Source organism: Podarcis cretensis, assembly GCF_951804945.1.
Source record: "Podarcis cretensis genome assembly, chromosome: 14".
Lineage (NCBI taxonomy): Eukaryota > Metazoa > Chordata > Lepidosauria > Squamata > Lacertidae > Podarcis > Podarcis cretensis.
The window spans coordinates 42187680-42214333 of NC_137183.1; the positions used below are offsets into that span (position 1 = coordinate 42187680).

Sequence of the window (26654 nt, forward strand, 5' to 3'; positions counted from 1 at the left end):
GATAGGTACGAGCCATTCATCAGAGCCGTGGGGAATCACTAACAGTGACTCCCCACAAAGACCTCAGTCTTCAGGCATCCTGGACCTTGGAACCAGTGGCATAGCGTGGGTTGTCAGTGCCCGGGGCTATGCGAGGGGTTGGGTGTGAGGGAGTATGCATGCACATTCAACTGCCTAATGGCATCTGCATCACCCAGGAGATCGCAGCCACAGAGATAAGAAAAGAAGAGTCGTTCTGTTGTCTGGAGAGGTCACTTCCTGTTTTGCATGTAGAAGCTGTTTTCAATGGAGCCCAGAGATGGAAATGCACAGCTGTATTGAGGCAGCACTGGGTGTTGGAATTTTGTGCCCCTAACAATTTTGCACCCAGGGCAACTACACCTGTGCTCCCCATGCTACGCCACTGCCTTGACCCCAGCCTGTTAGTGTAAGGGAAGCTAGTGCAAGTGTTTGAGCACTGGAGATATACACTGAAAGTTGTCTTCCCCTGAGATGATATATAATGAGATGAATTTTTTTTGAAATATACATTTACAAAGAAGCCAGAGGCATTTCTTTTAGGAATAATAGGAAATGAAATTAATAAGAAAGAATGTAAGTTGTTTTTATATGCAGTAACAGCAGCAAGAATACTATTGGCCCCAAAATGGAAACGAGAGGAACTACCTACAATGGAAGAATGGAGAATGAAATTAATGGAATACGCAGAACTTGATAAATTAACAGGAAGGATTCGGAACCGACGGGACCAGAAGTTCACTGAGGATTGGAGAAAATTTACGGAATATATGAAAAGTATATGTGATGATCAGACAACGTTTGTAGGGTTACAGGAAGCTCTGTGAAGATTTAAAAGTAGAATTATTGTATAAATGAAAAAGAGATGGGATATGTTATTAATGTAATGCAATATTAAATAGGGAATGCGTAAGAAGTGATCAAAACGGAGGATTCTCAGAGGAGCTGAGGGAAGTCCAAAAAGTTTGTATTGGTGAAAAAGTGGATGTCTTTTTTACAATTTTGTTTTGTTAAAATTAATAAAAAATATATTTAAAAAAAGAAAGAAAGTTGTCTTCCCCCATGAACAGACAATGTGAGAAGGAAGAAGCTCTGGCACCAGAGTGAGGCATCCACAGGCAGGTGCTGGGGTCCCAGTGCCTTGGTGGGGCCCAAAGTTACACAAACACTTATACTGAGTCTCCTGTATTAGGCAGTTAAGTCTGGGATCTAATAAGGCACTGTTTTAATTCCCACAATGACAACGTTGCTCCAGGGCAGGAGCAAGGAACCTTTTTTTTTAAGTCCATGGGCCACCCTGCAAACTTCTGGGAGCCACTTGGCAGCGATGGTCATGGCTGATGTGACATTGGGCTAGTTTTGTACAGTGGGCTAGTTTTGTACAGTAGGCACATCTTGGACACCAATGGTGCATTCAATTAGTGAGCACAAATAAGATGTTCCAAAGTTGAAATAATGGGGTTGGGTATCAGAAGCACGTTCTTGGAGAGCATCATCTGTGGCCTTGGACTGACTAGGAAGGAGTGCAGCAGGAAGACTGGACCACTCTTGTAATAAATTCATCTAAGAAGAGCACATTAAATTGATCTAGATTTCCATCCCCTCCACCACAATAAAAGAAAATCAGCACGCAGGTAGTCCATTACGTTTTCCTCTCTCTGTTTGATTGAATTCTTCATCAGCTTACGGCTGCTTCAGCAAGGTTTTCTCTCGTTGGCTGTTAAGCAAATGTATGGATGGAGAAGACCAGAACAGCAGACATCAGCACAGTCACCCACACTCCTTGTAAACCTGAAGAGGAAGAATACTCTCATATTCAAAGTTTGCAGGTGAAAATGATTTCAGACATTTGTTTCATAGAATCCTAGAACTGTAGAGTTGGAAGGGATCCAAAAGGCCATCTAGTTTAAATTCCCCTTTCCCTCGTAAGATACATGACCTGATGGACCAATGAGTCTTATATGAAACACAATTTGGGTCTGGTACCAAATTTGCTCGTTTCATTTGTAAGACACAGAGGGCAAAACATATCTATTGCATTTGAGAAATGCTACAAAATGTGTCCAAGTTATCATTATGCATGCCTACCCTTACCTGGGATTTTTTAAAGCCAGAACAATGCATCCAGATAATAATTTCAAGTTTGCTTTTTTTATTTATTTAGTGGGAACCCACCCACCCTTCAGGTAACAAAAAAAAAGAGCTTACCTTGAGGTGCAGCAGCCCCAGCAAGATGTTCAAAACCTGTACCAGGTGGCAGAAAAGGGTATTTTATTTTATTTTTTATTAGCTTTATATACCGCCCTTCATCGTAAGATCTAAGGGCAGTTCACAGGATAAAAACAAGTAAATAAGTAAAACAAAACAGTTAGTAAGGATCACTGTACATTTTGTACAAACACCCGTTTTATGGAGCCATTTGTTTCTGTCCATAAGACAGACCCAAATGCAGTTCACTTCCCCTTTTGTTTGCCTGGTGAAATTATTCCTGTCTGTTATCATCCTTTCCATTGTTCCTGCCACTCTGGGTTATTAACTAGACCTTTCTGGTTTTTACCACTAAAAGTAATAGAAAGAAAGCAGTGCAGCAATGCATGCTGCATACTAAAAATTCTGCTTACTGAAGCCACAGGAGGGACCTATTTGACAGCAGGGTAAGTGAGGCTCCTGCGCTCATCAGTGTGGTGCATTGGGTGGAGTGCTGGACTGTAAACTGGCAGATAAAGATTCTTTTTCTGCTTAGCTGTGAATGGGGATGTTGGAGAAATCCTTGCAAAATGGAAATTGGAATGGAAATTGCTACAATTCACATGTTTGCTGAGGTCAGGGACAGAAATCATGCCAGCAAAAATGAGTGGTATCAGTGCCTTTCTTTCCTTTGTTTGGCTGTGAACATTACATAAGTAATTGCCTTTAGAAACTGCACGTCTTTTGATAAAGCATACAGAATTTTCTTTCAAAGGCTGGTGGACCAGAATTTGGGGGTTAGCTGCAGCAGAAAAGTTAATGGAGGAGAGACACCAACATTTGGAAAAGTTTACTTGATGGTACATAATACCTTTTTGTAAATTGTGTGATCCAACAACAAGGTCAGATTCTTCTGCCTCCCCTCTAAAAAATCTATATGGTTGGATATTATTCCCATGCATGAGGCTTACAAAGCGCTGTTAATTTTTATTGTGAATGTGTAAAATTATCGTCAGTTTTATTCCCATTATAATGCTGGAGTTTATGGACAGACACCCAGTTTAAGTTCTGTTTCAGTTAGCGTACTATGTTTGTTTTATATTTTGTTTGTATATTTTACAAAATTTTAATACATTTGTGGGGGAAATGATTACATTATTTTCTGCATTGTTCCACTGAAATGTGTCAGTGTTAATGACATAATTATGTTTGTTGCAGTCACAGCAGATGGCAAGTTGAGTAATGTAGGGAGGTTTCAGTGGGAGCTGGACTGTAGCAGCTGCAAAATGGCCATTGTCTCTCTTTCGTTCTCTTAACCTAACCAACCTCACAGGGTTGTTGTGAGAGTAAAGAGAGGGGATCTTGAATGCTGCCCTGAACTTATTGGAGGACAGGCATCATGAAAAATGACAACTATAACAGGACCAGTGAAGTGCTGCTATTCAGCATTCCAGCTAATCTATTCTATTCCCTCAATCTCATTTCTTCCATCATTCACTCAGCATTCCACATCCATTGAGCATCCTTAGTCCCTCTGGGCTGTATGTGGGTTGCTCCCTCCATTTAAGATTGCTTTCCTTCTCTTTTAGGGAGGGGTAGACACCAGCCCATAGGCATGTGTAATGAGAGTGCCCGGTATACTCAAGCAAACCCAGTGTTTAAAAAACTGGGGATCAATGGAAGCAGACAGAAAGAAATGCAGGCAGAAGAAAAAGGCTGGAATGGATTGGCAGAAGTATAGCCCAGGCAGAAGCTGCTGACCCACTCCAGACTTTTTCTTCTGCCTGCACCTGCAGCTGTCTCTGTCTCATGGCTCTGTCTCCATCTGAGTTCTGCTCCCCAACTTTTGTGCAGCAAGATCTGTGAAGATGAGGGGCTGCTTCTGTGGCATAAAAGCAAGGAGAAGGAGGAGGAACTATCCTGCCCTTGGTCCTCCAGATCTGCCCTGCCTCTGGTCAGCTTGGCATGGGTCTACTGTATTTCTCTGCAGGAAAAATCTTCTATTTGGTTGTTTTGGTTAGCTTTTTGTCATCCCGCCCCCTTCTTCCTTCATTGAAACAAACAAATGCATTTAAAAAATGCATTCCCTGTTTAGGGAAGCTTTTAATGTTTGATGTATCACAGTATTTAAATATTCTTTTGGAAGCCGCCCAGAGTGGCTGGGGAAACCCAGCCAGATGGGCGGGGTATAAATAAATTATTATTATTATTATTATTATTATTATTATTATTATTATTATTATTATTATTATCATCATTATTATTATCATTATCATTATTATTAAAAGATCCTTGGGTGCACCCCCTAATGAAATGTGCTGAACATTCCTATGCATGAACCTAGCATTCTCCCCAATATGTTTCTTTCTTACATCCAGGGACTTTCCTTGTAAGAAGAAGCATCCAGCGATTCACCTACAAGCTGAAATCTCCAGCCTAGATACAGGTTCAGCACTTTTGCCCTTATTATTGTATTTGAAACACACACACACGTCTTTACCTTGGCGGGCAATGGGACCCACATCCAACAAATGGCCCTTTGCGACAGCAGCAGCAGCCTGGCGACTTTCAATTCCTGCACAGCGCTACAGGAGAGAAATGTGATTTGGTTTCTCAGGAAGGGATGGAATGGACCATCCATTAGTATCAGAGTACATTGGAACCCACTAAGCTACAATTTGTACTGAGGAGCATCAGGCTCACCGGTCTGCATGGTCCAGCACTAGGGTCGCAGAGGCGGACTTCGCAGTGGAGATAAACAAGGTTATGATTCCCAACGAACTTGAACACTTGGAGGGAAAACCGTCCTTGAGCCGAGACTCCATTTTCTGGGACTGTTATACTGGCATCCCGTCTGTTTGGGCAGCTGTAAAACCAGCAAGAACTTTATGTAAGACGAGCCCTACCAGTCCATCTAGAACAGGGGTGGGGAACCTCAGGCCGGGAGGCAGCATGTAGCCTATCAGGCCTCTCCTTCTGCCCCTCAGAACTCTCCCTAGCCACACCCCCTCTTCACTGACCACACCTCCTTACCAGCCCTGCTTCACACCCTCCTTGAGTGTTTTGCCTGGCTGGACTGTGTCCCTGAACTCCAATCATGACTCTTGATAATGTCCCGGTGGAGGATAGAGAGGGATGAGTTGCATGTGTGTAAACACTAGCTCAATGCACAAAGGTAAAATTTGCATCTGTTGCTCCACCCACTTTTGTCCCACCCAGGGGGCCCCAGAAGGCTGCCCAGAAGGGATTGTGTCCAGCATCTGTCTCCAAAATGGCTCACCAGATGTTTCAAATAACCCCATAACACAGAGACAGCAGAAATTCTGTTAGACGCAAAGGGGAAAATTAGGCACAGTGGCCATATCCCGTTGCCTCTTTCCCCAGTATCTTCCTAGTCTTGCTTCTTAAACTTAATTTTCGTGTGTCACTTTTCTTCCATTGAATTTACAAGAGCATTGTGGAGCTTCCCAGACAGGCACTAACCAGCCACATATTTTCAGCTAGGTTGCAGCCTGCCCTTGTATCCCTGATCCCAGTCCGGATACTGCTTCCACTCTAGGCTTGATTTCCCACACCCCGGAACCCGATCCTGACACCATGAATGGAAAAGGACAGTCCCTTGATCAAATCCACACACACCCCTTACTGTACCTGTTTTGAATGATGAAATATTTCAGAGGGTCAGCGGTGTCTTCTGTGGGCGTTGCAAAGCAATTGTCCATCAGCAAGACAAAGTTGCTCATGTCCCCATTGGTGACCATGACACCAACATAGAGCCAGGTCTGAGTTGGCAACACGGCCATTGCTCCCTCATAGGGCGAGGTGTAGTTTTGGTCTCTGTAGAGAGCCATCTTAATTATAAACTGACCTGCTCCTTCAATGCTGATGTTGGTTGAACTGGAAGGTGAAAAAAAGGAAGTAAGAGTGTATTCAGATGTGGGGATTATGAGCATAAGAAGATGCTGTTGGCCCATCTAGTCCAGCATCCTGTTCTCACAGTGGCCAGCCAGATGTCTGAGGGAAACCCACACAGGGTTGCAGCACCATGCTTCCAGTAGCTAGTATTCAGAAGCATTCTCTGTGGAGAACCAGAAGAGGTATGAAGAGGATGGAGCAAAGACAGACAAGGCAAATAAGTCTCAGGTTGCTGGGGAAGAACTCAGGGGAGGAGGAGACTTAAAGAGCTGTGGGAAAGCAGCAACCTTCAGTCCTCACAACTGCCTCATTGGGGCAAGACCTACTGGGAAGTGATGCTGTGCTCACTAGGCCTGAACTGCTCTGTTTCTTTGAATAAGAGTTAGCTTCATGGACACCTTGTGAGTATTCAATGGTCTAAACCACTGAGCCTCTTGGACTTGCCGTTCAGAAGGTTGGCAGTTCAAATCCACACAACAGGGTGAGCTCCCATTGATCTGACCCAGCTCCTGCCAACCTAGCAGTTCGAAAGCATGCCACTGCAAGTAGATAAATAGGTACCACTGTGGCGGGAAGGTAAACAGCGTTTCCATGTGCTCTGGTTTCCATTACGGTGTTCTATTGTGTCAGAAGTGGTTTAGTCATGTTGGCCACATGACCCGGAAAGCTGTCTGTGGACAAACGCCATCTCCCTTGGCCTGAAAGCGAGATGAGCACCGCAACCCCATAGTCGCCTTTGACGGGACTTAACCGTCCAGGGGTCCTTTACCTTTTACCTTTTTTAAACCAACTCCCACCTTGACAGTGATGCCCTTGCAGAACTTAACAGGGAGGAGGATGAGAACAAAACTACAATTAGTTTGCTCTGTCTGCGATTGCCTCAGGCTCTGCCTGCTCTCTGAGCTCTCTGCATTCTGCTCTGCCAGTCTTGACGTGCATCAGCCACCACTGAACTAGCTTACAGTACAAAGGTAAAATTTACATTCATTGCTCTGTCCAAGTTGCCACTGGCCCTTGCCTGCCACTGGCATGTGGCCCCTGGAAGATTGCCCAGAAGTGATAGTGGACCTTGAGCTGAAGAAGAAGAACAGGATCTGCTCCCTCACATTACTCCCCAGTGGTTGGAACCCTAAATAGAAATGAAAGTATCATTAGGCAAGATGAACAGCTTTCCTCTTAATAAATAATGCTGTACCTGACAATGGGCTGGATGGCCGTTCTGAGGCTGGTTTCCATATCCAATGGGTAGGAGCACTGGAAATTAATTTTGATTTCGTTCTCTCTAATGACAGTCCCATCAGCCAGATAGAGTGTGTTGCTATATGTAGCATGGGTTTCATTTTTCTGAAAGGGGGAATAAAAAGAATTAAAGCAGCTCGTCTACTGACTTCAGCACAGTTATATGTGTCCCTGGCTATTATTTCCAAGTGCACATTTCTAATGTGAAAGTGAGAGGGAAGCTGCTTTCAAGGAAATGGAAACGGCTCTCCTAGCCCCCTTACTCCCCAGTTTCATAGATGCTCCCTTTGGCACCATTGCTTTTAAAAGTATCTCCCTCCTGACCACAAGAGTCTTGTGTCTTGGCTCCCTCCCCAAAACACACTTACTTCATTTGAAGTAAGAAGGAGTTCTTTATTTGAGCAAGTACAGGCTCAGCAGCAGACACAAGACTCAGGAAAGTACAGGGGTTAAGAAGAGCAGGGCAAGGAGTTCAGAGCTGGATGGAAGCAACCAAGATGTCCCAACAAGTTGCTATGCACGCCAAGTTTCTAAAGACAAGACACGCCATGCTCCCTCACAAGACTTGCTTGCCTTGTGGGAATGTCAGGGTTGGATATGGGTAGGTTTTTCTGCTCCCATCTGCTAAGGTGCCTGGTTCTAGGAGACAAGACTGCACCCTCCTGCTTGAGCTCCTGTTCAGTCACTGCTGACTCCTCTTCCACCTCCCCTTGTGCCCAGAGCCCTCCCCAACTTCCACTGAGGCTCCACAAGCAGGTCAAGGGAGGGGGAGACCAGCGTCCCTGCTGCTGCTTAGGAAGTGGCTGAAGTCAAGGTGTAAAGGGGAAAGCCCACTTCCTCTGACCCAGTTTCAGTCTGGCCCATTTCTTCTTCCTTCTGCAACAGAGCCTGCCAATCTACAACTGATCCCAAGAGCGCTGTGGGGCTCACAACCTATAGCCAATCAGGGGTCCTGTAACCAGAATGGTAATGCCATGCTATTGTTACAATGTGAATTCACTACATGATTATGTGGCAAAGCCACTGCAGAGTGAGGTCAGTGCTCCAACTTGCCTTCACTCTGAATCAGGCTTCCTCAACCTTGGCCCTCCAAATGTTTTTGGCCTACAACTCCCATGATCCCTAGCTAGCAGGACCAGTGGTCAGGGATGATGGGAATTGTAGTCTCAAAGCATCTGGAGGCCTGAGGTTGAGGAAGCCTGCTCTAAATTGACTTCATGATGAGACAATGTAGCCAATCATCTCCTGCCTTAAGTATTTGCAGATATGAGAACCATCTCCAGGAAAGGATCCAGAAAATCCTTCCTGGTAAGGCTTTTCCACTGAATAGAGAACCTACCGTTAATAGCGTTCCACACTGACCAGCTTGGGTGGGTGTCTCCACAGAGACCACTGTTCTGTTCCCCTGCTCTACAAAACCAGCACATCGTTTGTCTCTCAGATGCATTGTTAAATTCTGGAAGCTATTGAGGGTGCACTTTGCCATGGAGACCTTGATTTCATTTGCACCACACTCCAGTTGTGGCTCCAAGTTCGAAGCATCTTAAGAACAAGAACAAATAGTAGTTGTAGTGGCAGCAGCTGTTAATATTTACTCAGTACATTCTTTTACTGCTAGATTATTTCCCCCATTTCAAAACCTCCAAGCAGTTCATATATTGAACCAACAATCTGTTGTAATTATTATTTTACATTCCTAGCTGCAGGAGTGCTGTGTGTGGAATAAGTAGCACAGCAAATACAGAGGTTTTTTTTGTTTTTACAGTAAACTGTAAGTGTTATAATTCTGCGGGGCTCAGAGTTCATTCTGGCTAGCTGATAAACCTCTTGCAGTGTCTCCTTTGAAAACAGTGGTGCTTTGATTGACATCAAGAAATCGTGGGAGTTTGCTGAAGCAGAGTTGCATAAAGAAATAGTCTGATAAGACTGACTGTCAAAAGACTCAAGCAACAGACAGTTTATTACTCCTGGCAAATAAAGCCGTTCTGAGCACAAGCCATCCTGGGTGTCATGAGGTTAACTAAATGAAGGGAGGTCTAATACTAACTGGAGATTGAGGAGGAAGGAAGAAAAGCCTAAGAAAATAAATAATCTACAGGTAGTTATTTAAGAAGGACTCTGTGAGGGAAGAAAAGGTTGCCTGTCACACCCTACTTGTTTGGGTAGCTTTGATGCTTTACAATTGCAGGTTGCTTTACTCCCAACAATATTATGAAATTTCTGCCTCTGGGGATTAATCTGCGATGGCTCGTTTGCATGTGCCATTTGAATTTTCAATTAAAACAGGGATGGGAAACCTGCAGCCTCCCAGATGCTGTTAGATTGGACTTCAACTCCCATCATCTCCAGGCAGCATGGCCAATAGTCAGGGAAGATAGGAACTGTAGTCTAACAACATTTGGATAGTAATATGTTTTCCACCCCTGTTTTAAAAGATGGAAAATTTGGATTTGGGGCAGCCACTGCGATGTTCTTCAGATGTTTGGATTACCTCCCCTATCATCCCTGGCTATTTGCCATGCTGGCTAGGGATGGTGGACATCCAAGATGCTTGCCTGGATACCGTTGCATACCTTTAGTCGCCAGGCAAAAACATTTCTTTATAACCAGTCCTTTGACTGATTGAACATGCTATGGGGGGGGGGGAGTTATTGATTTGTTTTTGTTTTATTATGTATTTTGTGTTCTCATTTTGTATCTTTATGTTGTGAACCACCCTGTGATCTTCGGGTGAAGAGCGGTATACAGATTTAATAAATTCTAAGAATAATAGATAACGTTTGGTACCCCTGATCTGTATATAGTGAGGGGGGAAAGTATTTGATCCCCTGATAAATTTGCCCGTTTGCCCTCTGACGAGGAAATGACCGATCCATAATTTATAATGAGTGAAATAAGTATTTGATCCCCTGTCAACCAGCCAGATGTCAGGCTACCTGGTATCTTCACTGTATGCAACGAGCTGAGATTAGAAGCACCTGTTGTAAGGGAAAGGTCTTACCTGTAATTCCAGCTCTTTACAGTACCTGTACAAAAGACACCTGTCGACAGAAGCAATCAATGACCCAAAACACACGGCCAAGACAACAAAGGAGTGGCTCAAGAAGAAGCACATTAAGGTCCTGGAGTGGCCTAGCCAGTCTCCAGACCTTAATCCCATCGAAAATCTGTGGAGGGAGCTGAAGGTTCGAGTAGCTGCACATCAGCCTCAAAATCTTACTGACTTGGAGAGGATCTGCAAAGAGGAGTGGGACAAAATACCTCCTGAGATGTGTGCAAACCTGGTGGCCACCTACAAGAAACGTCTGACCTCTGCAATTGCCAACAAGGGTTTTGCCACCAAGTACTAAGTCATCTTTTGGAAAGGGATCAAATACTTATTTTACTCATTATAATGCACATCGATCTGTGACTTAGGTTTTCTGGGTTTCTGGGGGTTTTTCCTGTTGTTATTCTGTCTCTCACAGCTACAATAAACCTACCATTAAAATTATGGACTGGTCATTTCTTCGTCAGAGGGCAAATGGGCAAATTTAGCAGGGGATCAAATACTTTCCCCCCTCACTGTAAATGAGCCCTTGCATGCCAGTGGGCGATGTCACGACTGTCCTAGGGTAGTATCAATCATTCCTCCTTTCTCGCTCCAATGCTCTTTCGTCTTGGTCCTTCCATGTTTAGCCTGGAGAAGAGGAGGTTAAGGGGTGATATGATAGCCATGTTCAAATATATAAAAGGATGTCACATAGAGGAGGGAGAAAGGTTGTTTTCTGCTGCTCCAGAGAAGCGGACACGGAACAATGGTTCCAAACTACAAGAAAGAAGATTCCACCTAAACATGAGGAAGAACTTCCTGACAGTAAGAGCTGTTCGACAGTGGAATTTGCTGCCAAGGAGTGTGGTGGAGTCTCCTTCTTTGGAGGTCTTTAAGCAGAGGCTTGACAACCATATGTCAGGAGTGCTCTGATGGTGTTTCCTGCTTGGCAGGGGGTTGGACTCGATGGCCCTTGTGGTCTCTTCCAACTCTATGATTCCCAGCCATGACCCCCTCAATGCACCTACCAGAACTGCAGGAGCAGCCCCATTCCCCATTGATCAGCTTGCACTCTTCTGCACTGCATCCGTGGCATGGGCTCCCTACGTACGCAGGATCTGGAAGATTGCATTGATGAAACACAAAGTGGATCATGATTCACAGGTAATGTAAATGAAATAAATTAAAAAAATAGATTGCTCTGTTCCCAATGCAAATCTTTTCTCCAAAACAATTCCAAGCAACATACCTGTGCAGTAAGTCAAGGAACAAGCTGGTGTCCCTTGAAACTGGTAGACGTAATAACCACCTAAACAAGCTTTAATCTGTACAGGGATAGACCAGTGACAACAGTTACCGCTCCAGTGGGCGCAGGCGGTACGGGTTACTATTTCATCATTACGGGTGGGGTGCAATCCATTTAGCCACATGGGTGCATCAGTGTTACACCTATTGATCGGCACGCAAGATTCTGGCATGCGCTCTCCTCCACTGCCTACAAATCGATACCACCCTTTTTTATCACTGTCACAGTTATTTCCATCCCCGTAGGAGGTGCTTCGCCAGGGCTGATCTAGAACTGTGTGACTCAAACACGGATCGGAGCAGGAACGGGATCCGTTGATCCGCACACATTCTTCTAGTGAAATAGAATAAAAACAGGGAAATGGCTTTAGCTTAGCGGTAGAGCACATGCTTTCTGTGCAGAAGGTCTCAGGTTCAATCGCCAGGTTCAATCACAACAGCAAAAAGTATCTCATTAAAACAGGACATTTGTCTCCTTACCGTTCACCAGCCTCGTCGTCTGTGCAAAGGTGGAACATCTGAGACTGACTAAGAACAAGAGCAGATTAAATGGATGCTTCATACTTAGCTGTAAAAGGAAAAGCGACGATACCCAAGAACACAGGGCGACAGATAGCCAGGCTGAAAGGAAGACAAAAAGATATATATTATTCCCTATAAATTGCGCTTTCTCATTTTCAGAACCTATTAATAAAAGAAAATGTGGCATTACTACGGTAATAAGGGCTCATCTGGGCCAGAGTCAAATATCAAGGCCTGCTCCCTGCTGGTTCATGTAATCCCCCAAAATCAATACAAAAGAGACCCTTGTTCTGAACCTCTAGGCCTATGAACAACTTACTTTAATAAGGGGGAAAATATATAAATAAAAAACTCATGGACTCAGCTTTAAAGCACTCAGGAGTCACCGTATTTCAGTTGAGCTCCAATTGAAAACTAAAGCTTTAGTTTTAAAGAACGAAATTTTAACCAACCACTCCCCAAACTCTTATAAGCAGTTTGCAGCATTGCAACACGTGGTCAATACAGTAACCACCTTTGCTGATGTGCCTATGATGTCCAGACATTGTTGTGTCTCTGCACATTTGTTAGAACCGAAATAAATTTTGGAACATGTTGAGTTTCCTTTTGTTATCTTTTGTCAATTTTGTATTGAAATTCCACATAATGAAATTAAGATTTTGACCTTGGCTTTGAACTCAGACTTTGAAATTTGGTGAAACTCGGTTGTCCTGCTGGACAGCCTTATACCTGCTTACCAGGGAGCCAGCCCCTTCAGACTCAATGGGACTTATTTCTATGAAGACAGCACAGTATAAGACTACACCGTTAATATCAGTAGAAGCTTCTTTTGTAATTATAATTGTTCATTTCTTTCAAGATTTGTAAAAAATAATAAAACATGCTAGGGTCACATTTCCGAGGTACATTTTCATTTTCTAGATAGAATAATAGCTTTTTGCAGCATTCAAAATAAGTGATAAAGCATGCCAGTAATTCATTAGGCATGTTAGGAAGTTCCTTGATTGGCCAAGTTTAAAATACAACCCCTTGCCAAGTATCAAATCATATCTTAATTCAACTACTATTGCATGCCAGCTATCAGTTCCAATAAATGTTCAGTATCATTGCAAGTCAATTGTCAAATATTGTCAAACTAGTTACCATTGCATGTCAGCTATCAAATAATATGAAATGCACAATATCGTCGCAAGGCCATTATCAAACACTGTCAGATCTTAATGCCGTTGTATGTCAAGCTATCAAATACTTTCCAGTGTCAGTGTGCAGCATTTTATTGCTCCAACCCTAGAGTAATTTCCACCAAACATGCTTCAGCTGCAAACTCAGAATAGCCAACAAATATTTGATATCAACATTTGCACAAAAAGGCAATTCTTTTTAATTAAATGTTATGCTTTTGTGGGAACAAGAAGAACCAAGGAAGGATCACTGCATGCTGTCATGATCCTAGCTCGTTATACGCTAGCCCTATATTGCACTGGCTCTCCCTTGCAGTAGCTTTTAAACCCTGAACAGGATGACATAATCCTTGTGCTCCCATAGCTTTTACAGTGGACTTTTTGTTTCCCCCTCTCTCATAGCAATAGAACTTGGGAACATCCAATGATGCTGAATGTTGGGAGATTTATCCCAGAGCCAGTGTGGTGTAGTGGTTAAGAGTGGTGGACTCATAATCTGGTGAACTGAGTTCGATTCCCCACTCCTCCACATGCAGCTGCTGGGAGACCTTGGGCTAGTCACACTCCTCTGAAGTGTCTCAGCCCCACTCACCTCACAGAGTGTTTGTTGTGGGGGAGGAAGGGAAAAGGAGATTGTTAGCTGCTTTGAGACTCCTTAGGGTAGTCATAAAGCGGGATATCAAATCCAAACTCTTCTTCTTCTTCATTTAGAACAAGCAAAAGAAAGTACTTCTTCACAGTGCACCGTTAAACTATGGAATCCCCCCCCCATTTTTTTTAGTGATGGCTACCATCTTGGATTACTTTTAAAAAAAAGAGAGGATAAGGCTTCCAGTTTGTTTCCAGACCCAACTCAAGATGCCCATGTTAGCATTTAAAGCCCTCAACGACTTAGGCCCCAGATATCTGATAGACCACCTCCCTCCTTACAGACCCCATCAGGTATTAAGATAACCTGAGGTGGATCTTTCTCTCTTGGAAGTTTGGGAATGGTGACCCAAGAGAGAGCATTATCTGTGGCACTGCTAAGTTGCGGAACTCCTTCTCCACAGAAGCACACCTTCACAAATTCACAGAATTGAAAGGGACCCTGAGGATCATCTAGCTCAACCCTCTGTCATGCAGGACTCTGCAGCTGTCCCATATGGGGACCAAACTTGCAACCTTGGCATTAGCACCATGCTCTAACCAGCTTTCGAATGCTAAAGACATATCTATTCTAGCCTGGCCTTTGACACTTGACGTGTGTGTTTTCAGGACCCACCCTATACCTAGGATTGTAATTTGTTTTCATTGTTTTTAGAATCATAGAATCATAGAGTTGGAAGAGACCACAAGGGCCATCGAGTCCAACCCCCAGCCAAGCAGGAAAATTTCTGGATTTTAAATTTCCGCATCTGGCACAGGGAACTGATGGTGAAGGGCGGGTGATGATAGTCACGATAGCTATGTTCTCGCTCTAGTTTGCCTCTGAAAACCAGAGGTTGGAAATTCCAAAAGTGGGAATCCCAAGCGTACAATTACAGAGATAGTCCTAGCAGAGAGGGTGACCGAAGGATCATTAGGTATTGCAGTGTTCTGTTTCTGCCATTGGAGATTTGTGAGCAGAAAAGTTCTGCCATCAGAAGCCTCCTCATTGTCACAGCTCTGCAGCCCTCACTTTGCCATCGATGCCCTAATGGTGGCAGGGCCCAAAAGTAGATGTCATACCCTCCAAGATTTCTCTGATGAAAAGAGGGATGTCCCATTCCATAATGATAATTTTACTAATTACCGGTATACCCCACACATCTTACTGGGTTGCCCCAGCCACTCTGGGCAGCTTCCAACATACATAGAAACACAATAAAACATTAAACATTAAAAAAAACCTTCCCTATACAGGATTGCCTTCAGATGGCTCAGGGGTCAGATAACTCCATAACCTCCAACATTTCTCCAATGAAAATAGGGACATCCTAAGGAAAAGTGGGAAATTCCAGGATCAAATCAGAAACCAGGATGGCTTCTCTACATGAGGGATGTCCCTCGAAAATAGGGACACTTGGAGGGTCTGGGATGTGCCAGGGTACATCCGCACAGATCACAGGAGGTGTTGGACCTTCAAGATCATAGTCCTCTGATTTCCCTGGAAAATCACTTACACACAAAGCCTGACAAGGGAGAAAAAATTGCTCCATCCCTGGAAGTATTTTATTCTTCTATTGAAATAAAAAGAAAGGGGAAAGACAAAGTTCCAATAACAGGATGGGGGAAAGGGAAAAAAAAGCTGCCCTGCCAGGATCTCCACCCCATGAGACCATTGATCCAGTTACCTCAGTATTGTTTACAATACTGAGGTGTCTGGTTTCCAGGGTTCCAAACAGAGGCATTTCCCGGGCCTACCTGAAGCTCCAGGGATTGAACCTGTGGATGTTCTACCACTGAACTACAACCCTTCTGCCCTGGCCAATGAAGGCTTAAGAAGTGGACGTTCCTCTGCCACTGGCTATCCCTTCCCCCAGACCTCCACAAGATCACTCAGGTCATTCGGCTAGGTGTTCTTTCGTTCTGGCTCTCCTTAATCCATCCCTATTAAAAAAAAAGTTGATTATGTGTCTGCTTCTCCCCTAAAATGTGACTACCAATAATATCTGCCAATCACATAAATTAAGTCCAGCTGCTGCCCTGTAGAAACTCCACCGTTGTCAAATTCTTTGTGTTACTACCTAGGAATAGGCAATATCGAATCAACTTATACTTACCAATTGATGCCAAAGAAAAGAAAACCAGGGGGGCTAGATTTTATTTTCCCCTTATATAGCCTTTGGAAAAGGAAATGTTTCTAAGGCTGTTTAATCAGCTTTATTTGTATAACTATATAACAAAAACTAGCCTTTGGATTATCTGGACACATTTCCATTTTCCTGGTTCTCAAATTCCTCTACGTTGCCAAAACCATAAATATCAAGTGGTTTGTGAAAAGAGGAGAGGGTTGTTTTTTTTTACAGCAAAACGTGGCTGTGCAGAATATTCCCATTCAGGGTTGCAGCCAGCCAGCCAGCCAATTCTGCTCTTTTTTAGGAAGCTCCATTCCAGTCACCTCCTGGTCAGTCACCCTTCCACAGGGCCAGGCCTGCCCACAAAGTGGTGTGAGGCAGTTACGTCAGGTGGCAGGTGCTCAAGGGACAGTGCACACCTCTCATCTCGCCACCGCCACCGGCAGTGCCAGCTTCCAGTGAGATCTCGCAAAATCTCATGCGATCTCATCGTCATCTCATGAGATCTCACAAAGAACACAAAATCTTGCCAGAAGCCGCAATGGCTCGTCACCACTTTGTGGCAGATGCGCCAACTCTAGGGGACAGAGGGAAGTCTTTGGCCCCCTCAATATTTGTTTGAAGGCAGACCAGCCTCCTCAATGTTGAGAGGGCCTGGCATGACATCACAGAAGGCTGCACCGGCCTGTGTGGCATTGGGAGATGTGTGTATATGGTGTCTGAGACCGAAGAGGAAGCCCCGAAAAGACCAGAGGCACAACAGGGCTTTGTTTAGGCTGCTCAGCCTCCCCGCCTGTTAGATGCTGGTGGTGGTTGCTCGTGAGTAAACAGGCATGACTCCGACCTGTCTTTTACAGGTTTTATTGTGCAAACTATTTACAGTGCAGATCTACCAAAGTTCATGTCCGTCTCAGTCACTTGCAGAATCTGGGAGTGGCCCCTTCCGGCTTCTCCCCCAACATAAGAACTTTGGCACCCCAAGCCTCCTCCTCCCCTCCTTGCGTTTCACCCCTCTGCGCAAGCTGGGCGACGGAATTGGCGTGCGTCCCTCCTGGCCAGCCTGGCTAGGTGAGGTGCTGGGGCTCTCAGCAGCATCCTCGAGCCCTTCCCTCACTTGGTTGGTCCCTTCACTTTCTTCTCCACTGGAGGTGTGGCTTTTCCCACCGCTGGAAGAGGAACTGCTCCTCAGGAGGCTCTCTGTATCCCAATAGTCCCCCTGGCTCCCTCCCCTGTTCCGATGGCAGTCCCCTGACACCGTCTAACAACTGAAGCAGCAGCAACAGCCATGTTCCTGCGTATTCTCCGGCCTCCTGCCAGCCCCAGAGCTACAATTCCAGGTCTGGATATTTGGGGTACAGTATTTTTATTTTATTTTTGGAGAGTAGTCTTTTGGAGAGAGAGTGGCTGGGGGGACATTTAGAGGGTGTTTAGAAGGTATTCCTCACTTATGCAATTTTCACTTATGCATGAGGCATAACCTCTGTGTAAGTGGGGAGTTGCATGTATATATAGAAATAGAAATAGAAATAGAAATAAAAAGAAGCACAGACTGGAATTAGCTTGATTTGCCCGTCTTTAACCTTGGCAGGACACAGGCTTTTCACATTTTCTGATCCCAATTGGAACGAGTGATACGCCTTGCAGTTTTGCCCTGTTATTTGACATTTCCCTATGATTATTTTACAATAAATAATAAGGGTCACAGACACCATTTGAAGAGGAGAGCAAAAAGAAGCACCAAGCTAATTTTTCAAAAAATAAAATAAAATAAATATAAAATATATGTTTGGCATTTCACATATCATATGATCTCCCTTTCTCTGCCACCCAAGAGCGCAACTCAATCTTTTGCCCAAACAACCTTGTGGTTACCTTCAGAACAGAAGCCAGTGGGATTCAGCAATGCCAGTTTGCAAACAATGATGCAATATTTTAAAAAAGAATAGGGAGTTGAATAATTAGCTTGCTTCTCTTTTGCATGGACCATGCCTGGACCTTGGCTAACTCATTGAAGTAAATATTGGTCTTTGGAACAAAGCAATCTCAAAACTGCCTTGGGATACTGAAGAGCTTTCAAAGAATTGATTGATTCAGTAGCTGCAATTAAACAAAGAAAGGCTTGACTGTACATTAAGAAGTGTCAAGTAATTGGAGTTTAGCCACTCAAGATCTTACATCACTTCACCTGGAGACTGTTTGCTTCTTTCAAGGACTACTTCTCATCAGCAAATGCGGCTCCATTAAGGTGAGTGAAGCACTGCCAACCTCTGTTGCCCTCAACCAGCCCTTGCTTGCCTGTCTTCTTTCTTACAACCAATCAGGAGGTAGCTCTCTCTGTCCTTGGCTCCGGCTCCATCCACTCTTGGTCTCCCTGCTTTCCACCCCACCAGTCCCAATGTGTACCAGCCACCACTGCTCCTGATCCCTGACACCCCCCCCATTAAAAACTCATGCACATACATTGCCCCAAACCCCACCCACCCAACCTGCTCAACTTTCATAACAGCATAGAAGGAAGCCTGAGGGTCATCTCAGCTAATGCAGGGATCTCAACTAAAGCATCCATCACAGATGACCATCTAACCTCTGCTTAAAAACCTCCAAGGAAGGAGAATCCACCACTTTCCGAAGGAGTCTGTTCCACTATCAAACAGCTCTTGCTACCAGAAAGCTATTCATGATGTTTAGCAGGAATCTTCATTGGTTTGGGTCCTACCCTCCAGAGTAGGAGACAACAAGCTTGCTCAATCTTCCATGTGACAACCCTGTAGCTATTTGAAGATGGTCGTCATATTTCTTCTGTCTCCTCTTTACCAGACTAAACATGCCCAACTCCCTCATAAGGCTTAGTTTCCAGATCATCTTGGTCACCCTCCTCTGCACACGTTCCAGCTTGTCAATATCCTTCTTAAAATGGTGGTGCCCAGAACGGGACACAGGACTTCAGGTGGGCTCTGACCAAGGCAAAATACAGTGGAACTATGAGTTCCCTTGATCTGGACGCTAGACTTCTGTTGATGCAGCCTAGAATAGCATTAGCTTTTCTTATTGCTGGTTCACCCTGTTTCAGAAGGCTGTTTAAGAACATTATCATCCATACTGAAACAAACACCCATTTGCTACTATGTATAGGAATTTTCACAAAAATAGTCCCTGTGTGTTAAGGAAGGGAAAGGAGTTTTTATTTATTTATTGCCTTGATTTCCCACCTTTTTCTCCAAGGAGATCATGGTTCACCCCCCTCATTTAATCTCAACAATAACCCTGTTAGGTAGGTTGGGCTGAGAGGCAGCGACTGAACCAAGGTCATCCAATGAGCCTTCATGGCCAGTTGGGGATTTAAACCCTGATCTCACAGGTCCTAGTCCGACCCTCTACCAGCCTTTCTCAACCTTGGGTCCCCAGATGTTTTTGGCCTACAACTCCCATCATCCCTTACCACTGGTCCTGTGAGCTAGGGATCATGGGAGTTGTAGGCCAAAAACATCTGGGGACCCAAGGTTGAGAACCACTGCAGGACTAACCCATGGGTAGGCAGACTAAGCCCCGGGGGCCGGATCTGGCCCAATCGCCTTCTAAATCCGGCCCACAGATGGTCCAGGAATCAGCACATTTTTACATGAGTAGAATGTGTGCTTTTATTTAAAATGCATCTCTGGGTTATTTGTGGGGCATAGGAATGCGTTCATTTTTTTATTTTTTCAAAATATAGTCCGGCCCGCCCACAAGGTCTGAGGGACAGTGGGCCAGCCCCCTACTGAAGAAGTTTGCTGACCCCTGCAATCTAACCACTATGCTACATTGTCTGGCTGTTCCAGTTGTCACTACCAGTGCTCTTGGCAGTCACATCCAGGCTGAGTATGCATTCGGTGTCCTTGAGATGGGGCTCCATGCAAAGGGAAATCCTGGACCAAACATTGATATGTGGATAGAAGATGTCATAGCTGCCAAGCATGGGGTGGCAAGGTACACAGCTAGTTTGAGCATTCCTGCACCCCCCTCACATTGTGGGGGAAGGAAAAGGAAAATATTTTCAGTGGCCATTTCTCCCAACACACAAAATTTGCATGTGCCTGTTTCCCCAATTTTTGCAAAGCAACTTCCTCTAATAAAGTGCATTTTGGTATGCTATTTTTACTATTATATGTGCTTTTGTGCGCACTTCACTCTGGTATATGCATTCTTTGTGCACACTACTTGGCTGGAGAACTGCGTTTTAAAATTAAGAAAAAAGCAAATTTGAGAAGAGGGTGGTGTTTTGGTTTGTCCCTTTTTAAAAATATGTGGATTTGGTAGGTTTGCCTTTAAATTAAAACTGGATCAAATTTCTTGCCATCTGTGGTTACACAAGGGAGGATGTAAGGAATCTTACATATTCAAAGTTCCTAGAAAAACCTCCATCTTTAATTCAGCTTCTGCATCTTGCCATTTCATCTTCAGTTCAATCTATTCAACTCACTGGCAGCCCGACTTGCTGGTTATCTATGCAGGAGCTGAATAAATGAGATGGCTAAAATTCAGTGCACCTTTGAGTAGGAGAGGGCAGGCTTTGGGCTTATGGGATCTAACCTTTTCCCAAAAATTCCAGGGTCAGCTGGAGCCAGGTTCAAATGGCAAAAGTCACATCCACACCACTGTGATGCAGCTTTAAACATTCCCAGCTTCCCCCAAAGAATCTTGGAAAGTTTATAGTTTGTTAAGGGTGCTGAGAGCTGTTAGGAAACCCCTATTCCCCTCACACAGCTGCAATTCCCAAAATGCAAGAATTAAAATTGCAAATGCTTGAGTTAATATGAAGTGCAAACTGGGCATTTGAGCTGTGCCAACAGAAAAGCTTCATCAGAGCAGCCTGCAGACCCCTTTCTATGGGACGGGACATTTTCCTAGGTCTGATTTGGTTAGCAACAAGGAAGCTGAGTTAGAAAGACTCAAAAACTATCCCAGAGGCAGCTGAGGTTCATTGGGACCAGTGGGGCAGAAGGCGGGGAGATCAGCAGTGTGTGGAACCAGAGCCAATAATAATAATATTAATAATTTATTATTTATACCCCGCCCATCTGGCTTGGTTTCCCCAGCCACTCTGGGCGGCTCCCAACCAAATATTAAAAACACAATACAGCATTAAACATTAAAAACTTCCCTTAACAGTGCCACCTACAGATGTCTTTTAAAAGTCAAGATAGTTGCTTATTTCCTTGACATCTGATGGGAGGGCATTCCACAGGGCAGGTACTACTACCAAGAAGGCCCTCTGCCTGGTTCCCTGTAACCTCACTTCTCACAGTGAGGGAACCGCCAGAAGGCCCTTGGCACTGGACCTCAGTGTCCAGGCTGAACGATGAGGGTGGAGATGCTCCTTCAGGTATACTGGGCTGAGGCAGTTTAGGGCTTTAAAGGTCCGCACCAACACTTTGAATTGTGTTTGGAACTGTACTGGGAGCAATGTAGGTCTTGGCGGCAGCTCCCAGTTACCAGTCTAGCTGCCACATTCTGGATTAATTGCAGTGACAGGCAGAGTCATGTCCTGATTGGTTGGCATTAAGAAGAGAGGCAGGTGGGGGCTGGCTCAGAAAAGACTGAGGTGGATAAGCCAGTTTTCCATTCTCTATCATGAGCCAATCTCCACTCCTGCTGAGAATGATCATCACTGAGCCAAAACACACACAATCAAACCAGTGCATTTCTTTCTCTTGTCTTTATTTGTTTGAATATCTTCCCAAATCCCATATGATCAGGTCAAGATTCTTGTAAACAACTCTACCATCCTTCAAAAATCAATGTTATCTGTGCTTTAAGGAAAACCTACAGCTCTTCCTTTTGCACAGTTCTTTCCTTCTCCTTCTCAGAGTCTTCTTTCTTGGTTTTGGATGAGTCCTGATAAACAATCAAATAAAAAAGTAAGTCATGCAACAAAGACTCTTCATAACAAGTTAGCGTTAGAAGAAGCAGCAAACTGCCCAGGCTGGACTTACAACTTGGGGGTGGGCCAATGGCCTTCTGTGAAGGACATGGGCCCCACTGGATTCAAGAAGTCTTACTTCTGAGTAGACATGCTTAAGGTAAAGGTAAAGGGACCCCTGACCATTAGCGGCGCTCTCATCTCGCCGGCATACAGCTTCTGGGTCATGTGGCCAGCATGACTAAGCTGCTTCTGGCAAACCAGAGCAGCGCATGGAAACACCGTTTACCTTCCCGCCACAGCGGTACCTATTTATCTACTTGCACTTTGATGTGCTTTCAAACTGCTAGGTTGGCAGGAGCAGGGACCAAGCAATGGGAGCTCACCCCGTCGCGGGGATTCGAACCGCTGACCTTCTGATTGGCAAGTCCTAGGCTCTGTGGTTTAACCCACAGCGCCAACATGCTTAGGACTGTGCTATAGGTTCTGAGCCACACATTAGCCCAAGAAGTGTGGATCAGGTAATTTTGCATTGTGAATCCACAAAGACAGGATTCCTCAGGCATGGGTACATGAATCCATTGTGTGCAAGACAATCCTAAAACCACCTTTAAACATAAATGTATACCTTACCTTCTTTCTTGCCTTAATTTGTTCTTCTAAGAATTTAGCAAAAGCATTGAGATTGTGCTCGCCTTTGTATGGGACAACCTTTGAGGAGGAAAAAACAGGGGGGAGAGGTGAATGGAACAGTGAAATGTCTGTTATTTTGTGGACTCATAGGGCAACATGCTTGGTACATGCTTGCCCTACAGACATCCTTTAACACAGATATTGGGTTGTATACTTGGAGTAGACTTAATGAAGTTAATGCACATTGCTAACTTTGGTTTACGAATTTTGCTCAAAGTAGTACTTAGCTGGATACAGCCCATTGTTCCAATGCTTATGAAGGTCCCAATCCATATTGGCATTCTGCTGGCTTTTGAAGACATTTCCCTTGAACTCTCAACCTGAATCTTCTGTTTTAATTAATGGGATTGTTTTTTATTTCATATTTTAATGCTGAATGTTTCTATAGTGGTACCTCGGGTTACATACGCTTCAGGTTACATATGCTTCAGGTTACAGACTCCGCTAACCCAGAAAAAGTACCTTGGGTTAAGAACTTTGCTTCAGGATGAGAACAGAAATCGTGCTTCAGTGGCGCAGCAGCAGCAGGAGGCCCCATTAGTTAAAGTGGTGCTTCAGGTTAAAAACAGTTTCAGGTTAAGAACCAGGTTAAGAACTCTGGAATGAATTAAGTACTTAACCTGAGGTACCACTGTATTTTAATATTTGTGGATCTGGTTATATATATATATATATATATATATATATATATATATATAGTAAACTGTTGAGAAGCCAATCTAGCAAAAAGCAGTACATAAATTAAAATAGCAGCAAGTGCCTGGCATTGCTCAGGAATTCCAAGAAACAGTTGAAATCGGGGGTTAAAGTCAGTGCAGTTTTGAAACGTTCAGTCTGCCATCTTGATTCAAAATGGCATCCAAGTGAATCTGAACTTAGACAAAAACCTGCTCTTTGATCTGAAGAACTACCATGAAGAAAACTGCTTACAATATCTTAAGATTTGGGAAAAAACCTGAAAAAACCTGTAGACCTTTTATGGAGCTTAAATATTGAGGTGGACCTTAACTTTATTTGCTGTTGGTGCTAAGGGGCAAATCTGATTATTTTTTATGTTGATGGCTTCTTGCTTTTGAGGGAAAGGGGGTGGTTACCTGTTTTATTGCAAGCATAATATTTTTATCTACACTGTGTTTCACACAATTTGTAAAACTACTCCACACTTAATTTTTTTTTTCAAATTTTCCAAATTTTCTTTTTTTCCCCGGTGGGAAACGTTTTTTCCTCATGGCTTCAAAATTTCCGGAAATTTTACATCTCTACTCTGGACTGCCAGCATCAAGCAGGAAATTGGACCCAGTGGCATACAAGTCCTGCCCCCACCCTCCAAATCTGTGATTTGATTATTTTATTCCAGTGCATGGCAACTAATGGCAACACATCCCAGCTGCCAACCTTCTCAATTAGTATTCCTAGAGGGTGAAAACACATCAGGCCAGGAGCAAGGCAAAACAAGAAAAGGAAATGCATTTATATTCCAAAAAGAACCAAATGCCCCAGGCTTCTGTAAACAGACACATTTTTACGCCACCTAAATGCTCAGGGCTCCCTCTTTGGTTCATTAGAATCTGGGCATGCACACACAGCATTACCTTCCTAAGAGATTAAATGAGGACAAATGTCTTTGGATGTAATTTATATGTGGGGAATAGGGGGAGAGAGGAGGGGGGAAACCTGAGTAATGTCTTAATTATAAAAGAGTGCCGTTGAATTGAATTACTTGGCTCCAGAGGTGATGTTCTCACTTCAGTTAGATGATCCATCCAAATGGTGGAGCAAACCCATTTGTTTGATGTATTTTTTTATTATTTGTGAACTCCTTTGTTGTAAGACTAATTCCATGGTTGTTGTTTTTTTGAAAAGCACAAGAGAATGGTGGGTCTGAAACGTAATCGGGAAGAAGGCTCCAGAAGTTTCTGTTGCACCCAGAAACGTTTCAAGCATTGCTTGAGATATTAAGTGAGGGAATGCTGAATTCATTTCCTGAAAATAATGCTAGTGCTTCTGTCCTGTTTCCTAATGTTTTTCACATTGCAATACCTGCTGCATTATGGAACCGTAGCTTTTTGACTGATCTGCCAGCTAAATTTAATTCACACCAGTGGGTGTGCTCTGACTAGGCTGCCAAACAGTGAAAATCCAGACAGAAGTTGTTGAAGAAGAAGAAGAGTTTGGATTTGATATCCAAGGAGTCTCAAAGCGGCTAACAATCTCCTTTCCCTTCCTCCCCGACAACATACACTCTGTGAGGTGAGTGAGGCTGAGAGACTTCAGAGAAATGTGACTAGCCCAAGGTCACCCAGCAGCTGCATGTGGAGGAGCGGAGACGCGAACCCAGTTCACCAGATTACGAGTCCACCACTCTTAACCACTACACCACACTGGCAAGCTTTGACATGGGTTGACATGGATTTTCCCAGACAACAGTATTCCAGATATTTCCAGGAAATTCCAGATGTATGGCAACCCTAGCTCTGACACACCCACAAATGTAATTGGAAAGTGTTGCTACTCCCCTATCTTTCTGCAGATGTGTGTGTCTGTTCAGCCATGATTCACGCATGATAATAGCAAGAAATGTAGTTTTCCTTTGCTTTTGAGTCCACAGAACACCCTTGCTTGCTGCTAGAATTGCATCCCCTCCCCCTCCTATTTCATCACAAGACATCCATTACCCATAAGTACCCAATGAGGGTGGAAAACATCTCACCTCTGTTTCAGATCCTGCAGGAAAGTACCTGAAGAAGGGGTACCGTTCCAGGTTGATTAACAGAATGTCATTTGCCGTGAAGTCTATTTTGGCAATGACAACGTTTTTCCGGCTTTCATACAACTTGCCAAATTCATCCCATACAGGTAGCAGTTTTTGGCAGTCGCGAGACCAGGGTGCATCTGGGATCGAAAACCAAGAATATGCCATTTTAAAATAAACAAATAAATAAATAGTGGTGGTGCTGGAACTTATAACACCTTCTAATGGTGTAGTCAGCTAGTGAGTGCCGACAGAACTGTACAGTGGTACCTCAGGTTACATACGCTTCAGGTTACACACGCTTCAGGTTACAGACTCCGCTAACCCAGAAATAATACCTCGGATTAAGAACTTTGCTTCAGGATGAGAACAGAAATCATGCTCCAGCGGCTCAGCGGCAGCAGGAGGCCCCATTAGCTAAAGTGGTCTTCAGGTTAAGAACAGCTTCAGGTTAAGAATGGACCTTTGGAATGAATTAAGTACGTAACCAGAGGTACCACTGTAGCCAAAGTTAGACTACTGAGAAACAAAAGAGAGGTATTGGAATGCACTGGCAAGTACTTTTTATTTTAAAAAATAAACTTTCAAAGGGGAATCCTGGGAACTTTAGTTTGCTAAAGGGCCTGGGATTGTAGCTCTGTGAGGTCAGCAGCCTAAACAAACTACAGTTCCCAGGATCCTCCATGACTGTTAAAGTGGTCTAAGTGTGCATGAAATGTGCGCTATGGAAGTGAAAACTCTTTCCACTGCAGTTTAAACTAGCAGTATTTGCTTGAACATACACAAGCCGACTCCATATCAGCTCAGTGTGCCACTCTGCTGCTGTCTTCAATCAAATCAAGTAATTCTTTCCCTGTGACAGCTCATCCACCAGAGTCTCCTCTTCAGAAGCGCAACTGATACTCACAGAACAGGACAAACACGTGGTTCTTCTTATTAAAGACAACCCGGTCAAAGTTGCTCCCAACCAGCACTTTCACCGGCTTCTTATCCCAGCCTTCTTGGATTTCCTCACTGGATTTATGTGGCTAATAAGGGGGAAAGAGATAAGGACGGATGTCAACAGGGGCTCATCTTTGAAGCTGTGCTGGGTGGTTAAGTGGCTCTCTTTGCTAAAAGTCCTTGGTGAGGCTTATCTGGCTGGCCACATGTT

At 44.1% G+C, this 26654-nt stretch overlaps 1 protein-coding gene across 1 annotated transcript in view; it reads right to left on the bottom strand.

Moving 5' to 3' along the window:
- Positions 1–1657: 1657 nt before the first annotated feature.
- LOC307202710 (pancreatic secretory granule membrane major glycoprotein GP2-like) overlaps positions 1658–26654 on the bottom strand; it is a gene marked incomplete at its 5' end in the record, with an annotated part of 36816 nt that continues 11819 nt past the window's right edge. The window contains 13 exons of the mRNA XM_079952877.1: positions 1658–1809; positions 2227–2262; positions 4706–4790; positions 4909–5071; positions 5857–6102; positions 7316–7464; positions 8699–8901; positions 11419–11508; positions 11640–12029; positions 12176–12263; positions 22690–22767; positions 25460–25641; positions 26409–26529. Coding sequence (XP_079809003.1) covers positions 1739–1809; positions 2227–2262; positions 4706–4790; positions 4909–5071; positions 5857–6102; positions 7316–7464; positions 8699–8901; positions 11419–11508; positions 11640–12029; positions 12176–12263; positions 22690–22767; positions 25460–25641; positions 26409–26529 — 1902 coding nt within the window. The 3' untranslated portion in view covers positions 1658–1738. The remainder of the gene's footprint in view (positions 1810–2226; positions 2263–4705; positions 4791–4908; positions 5072–5856; positions 6103–7315; positions 7465–8698; positions 8902–11418; positions 11509–11639; positions 12030–12175; positions 12264–22689; positions 22768–25459; positions 25642–26408; positions 26530–26654) is intronic.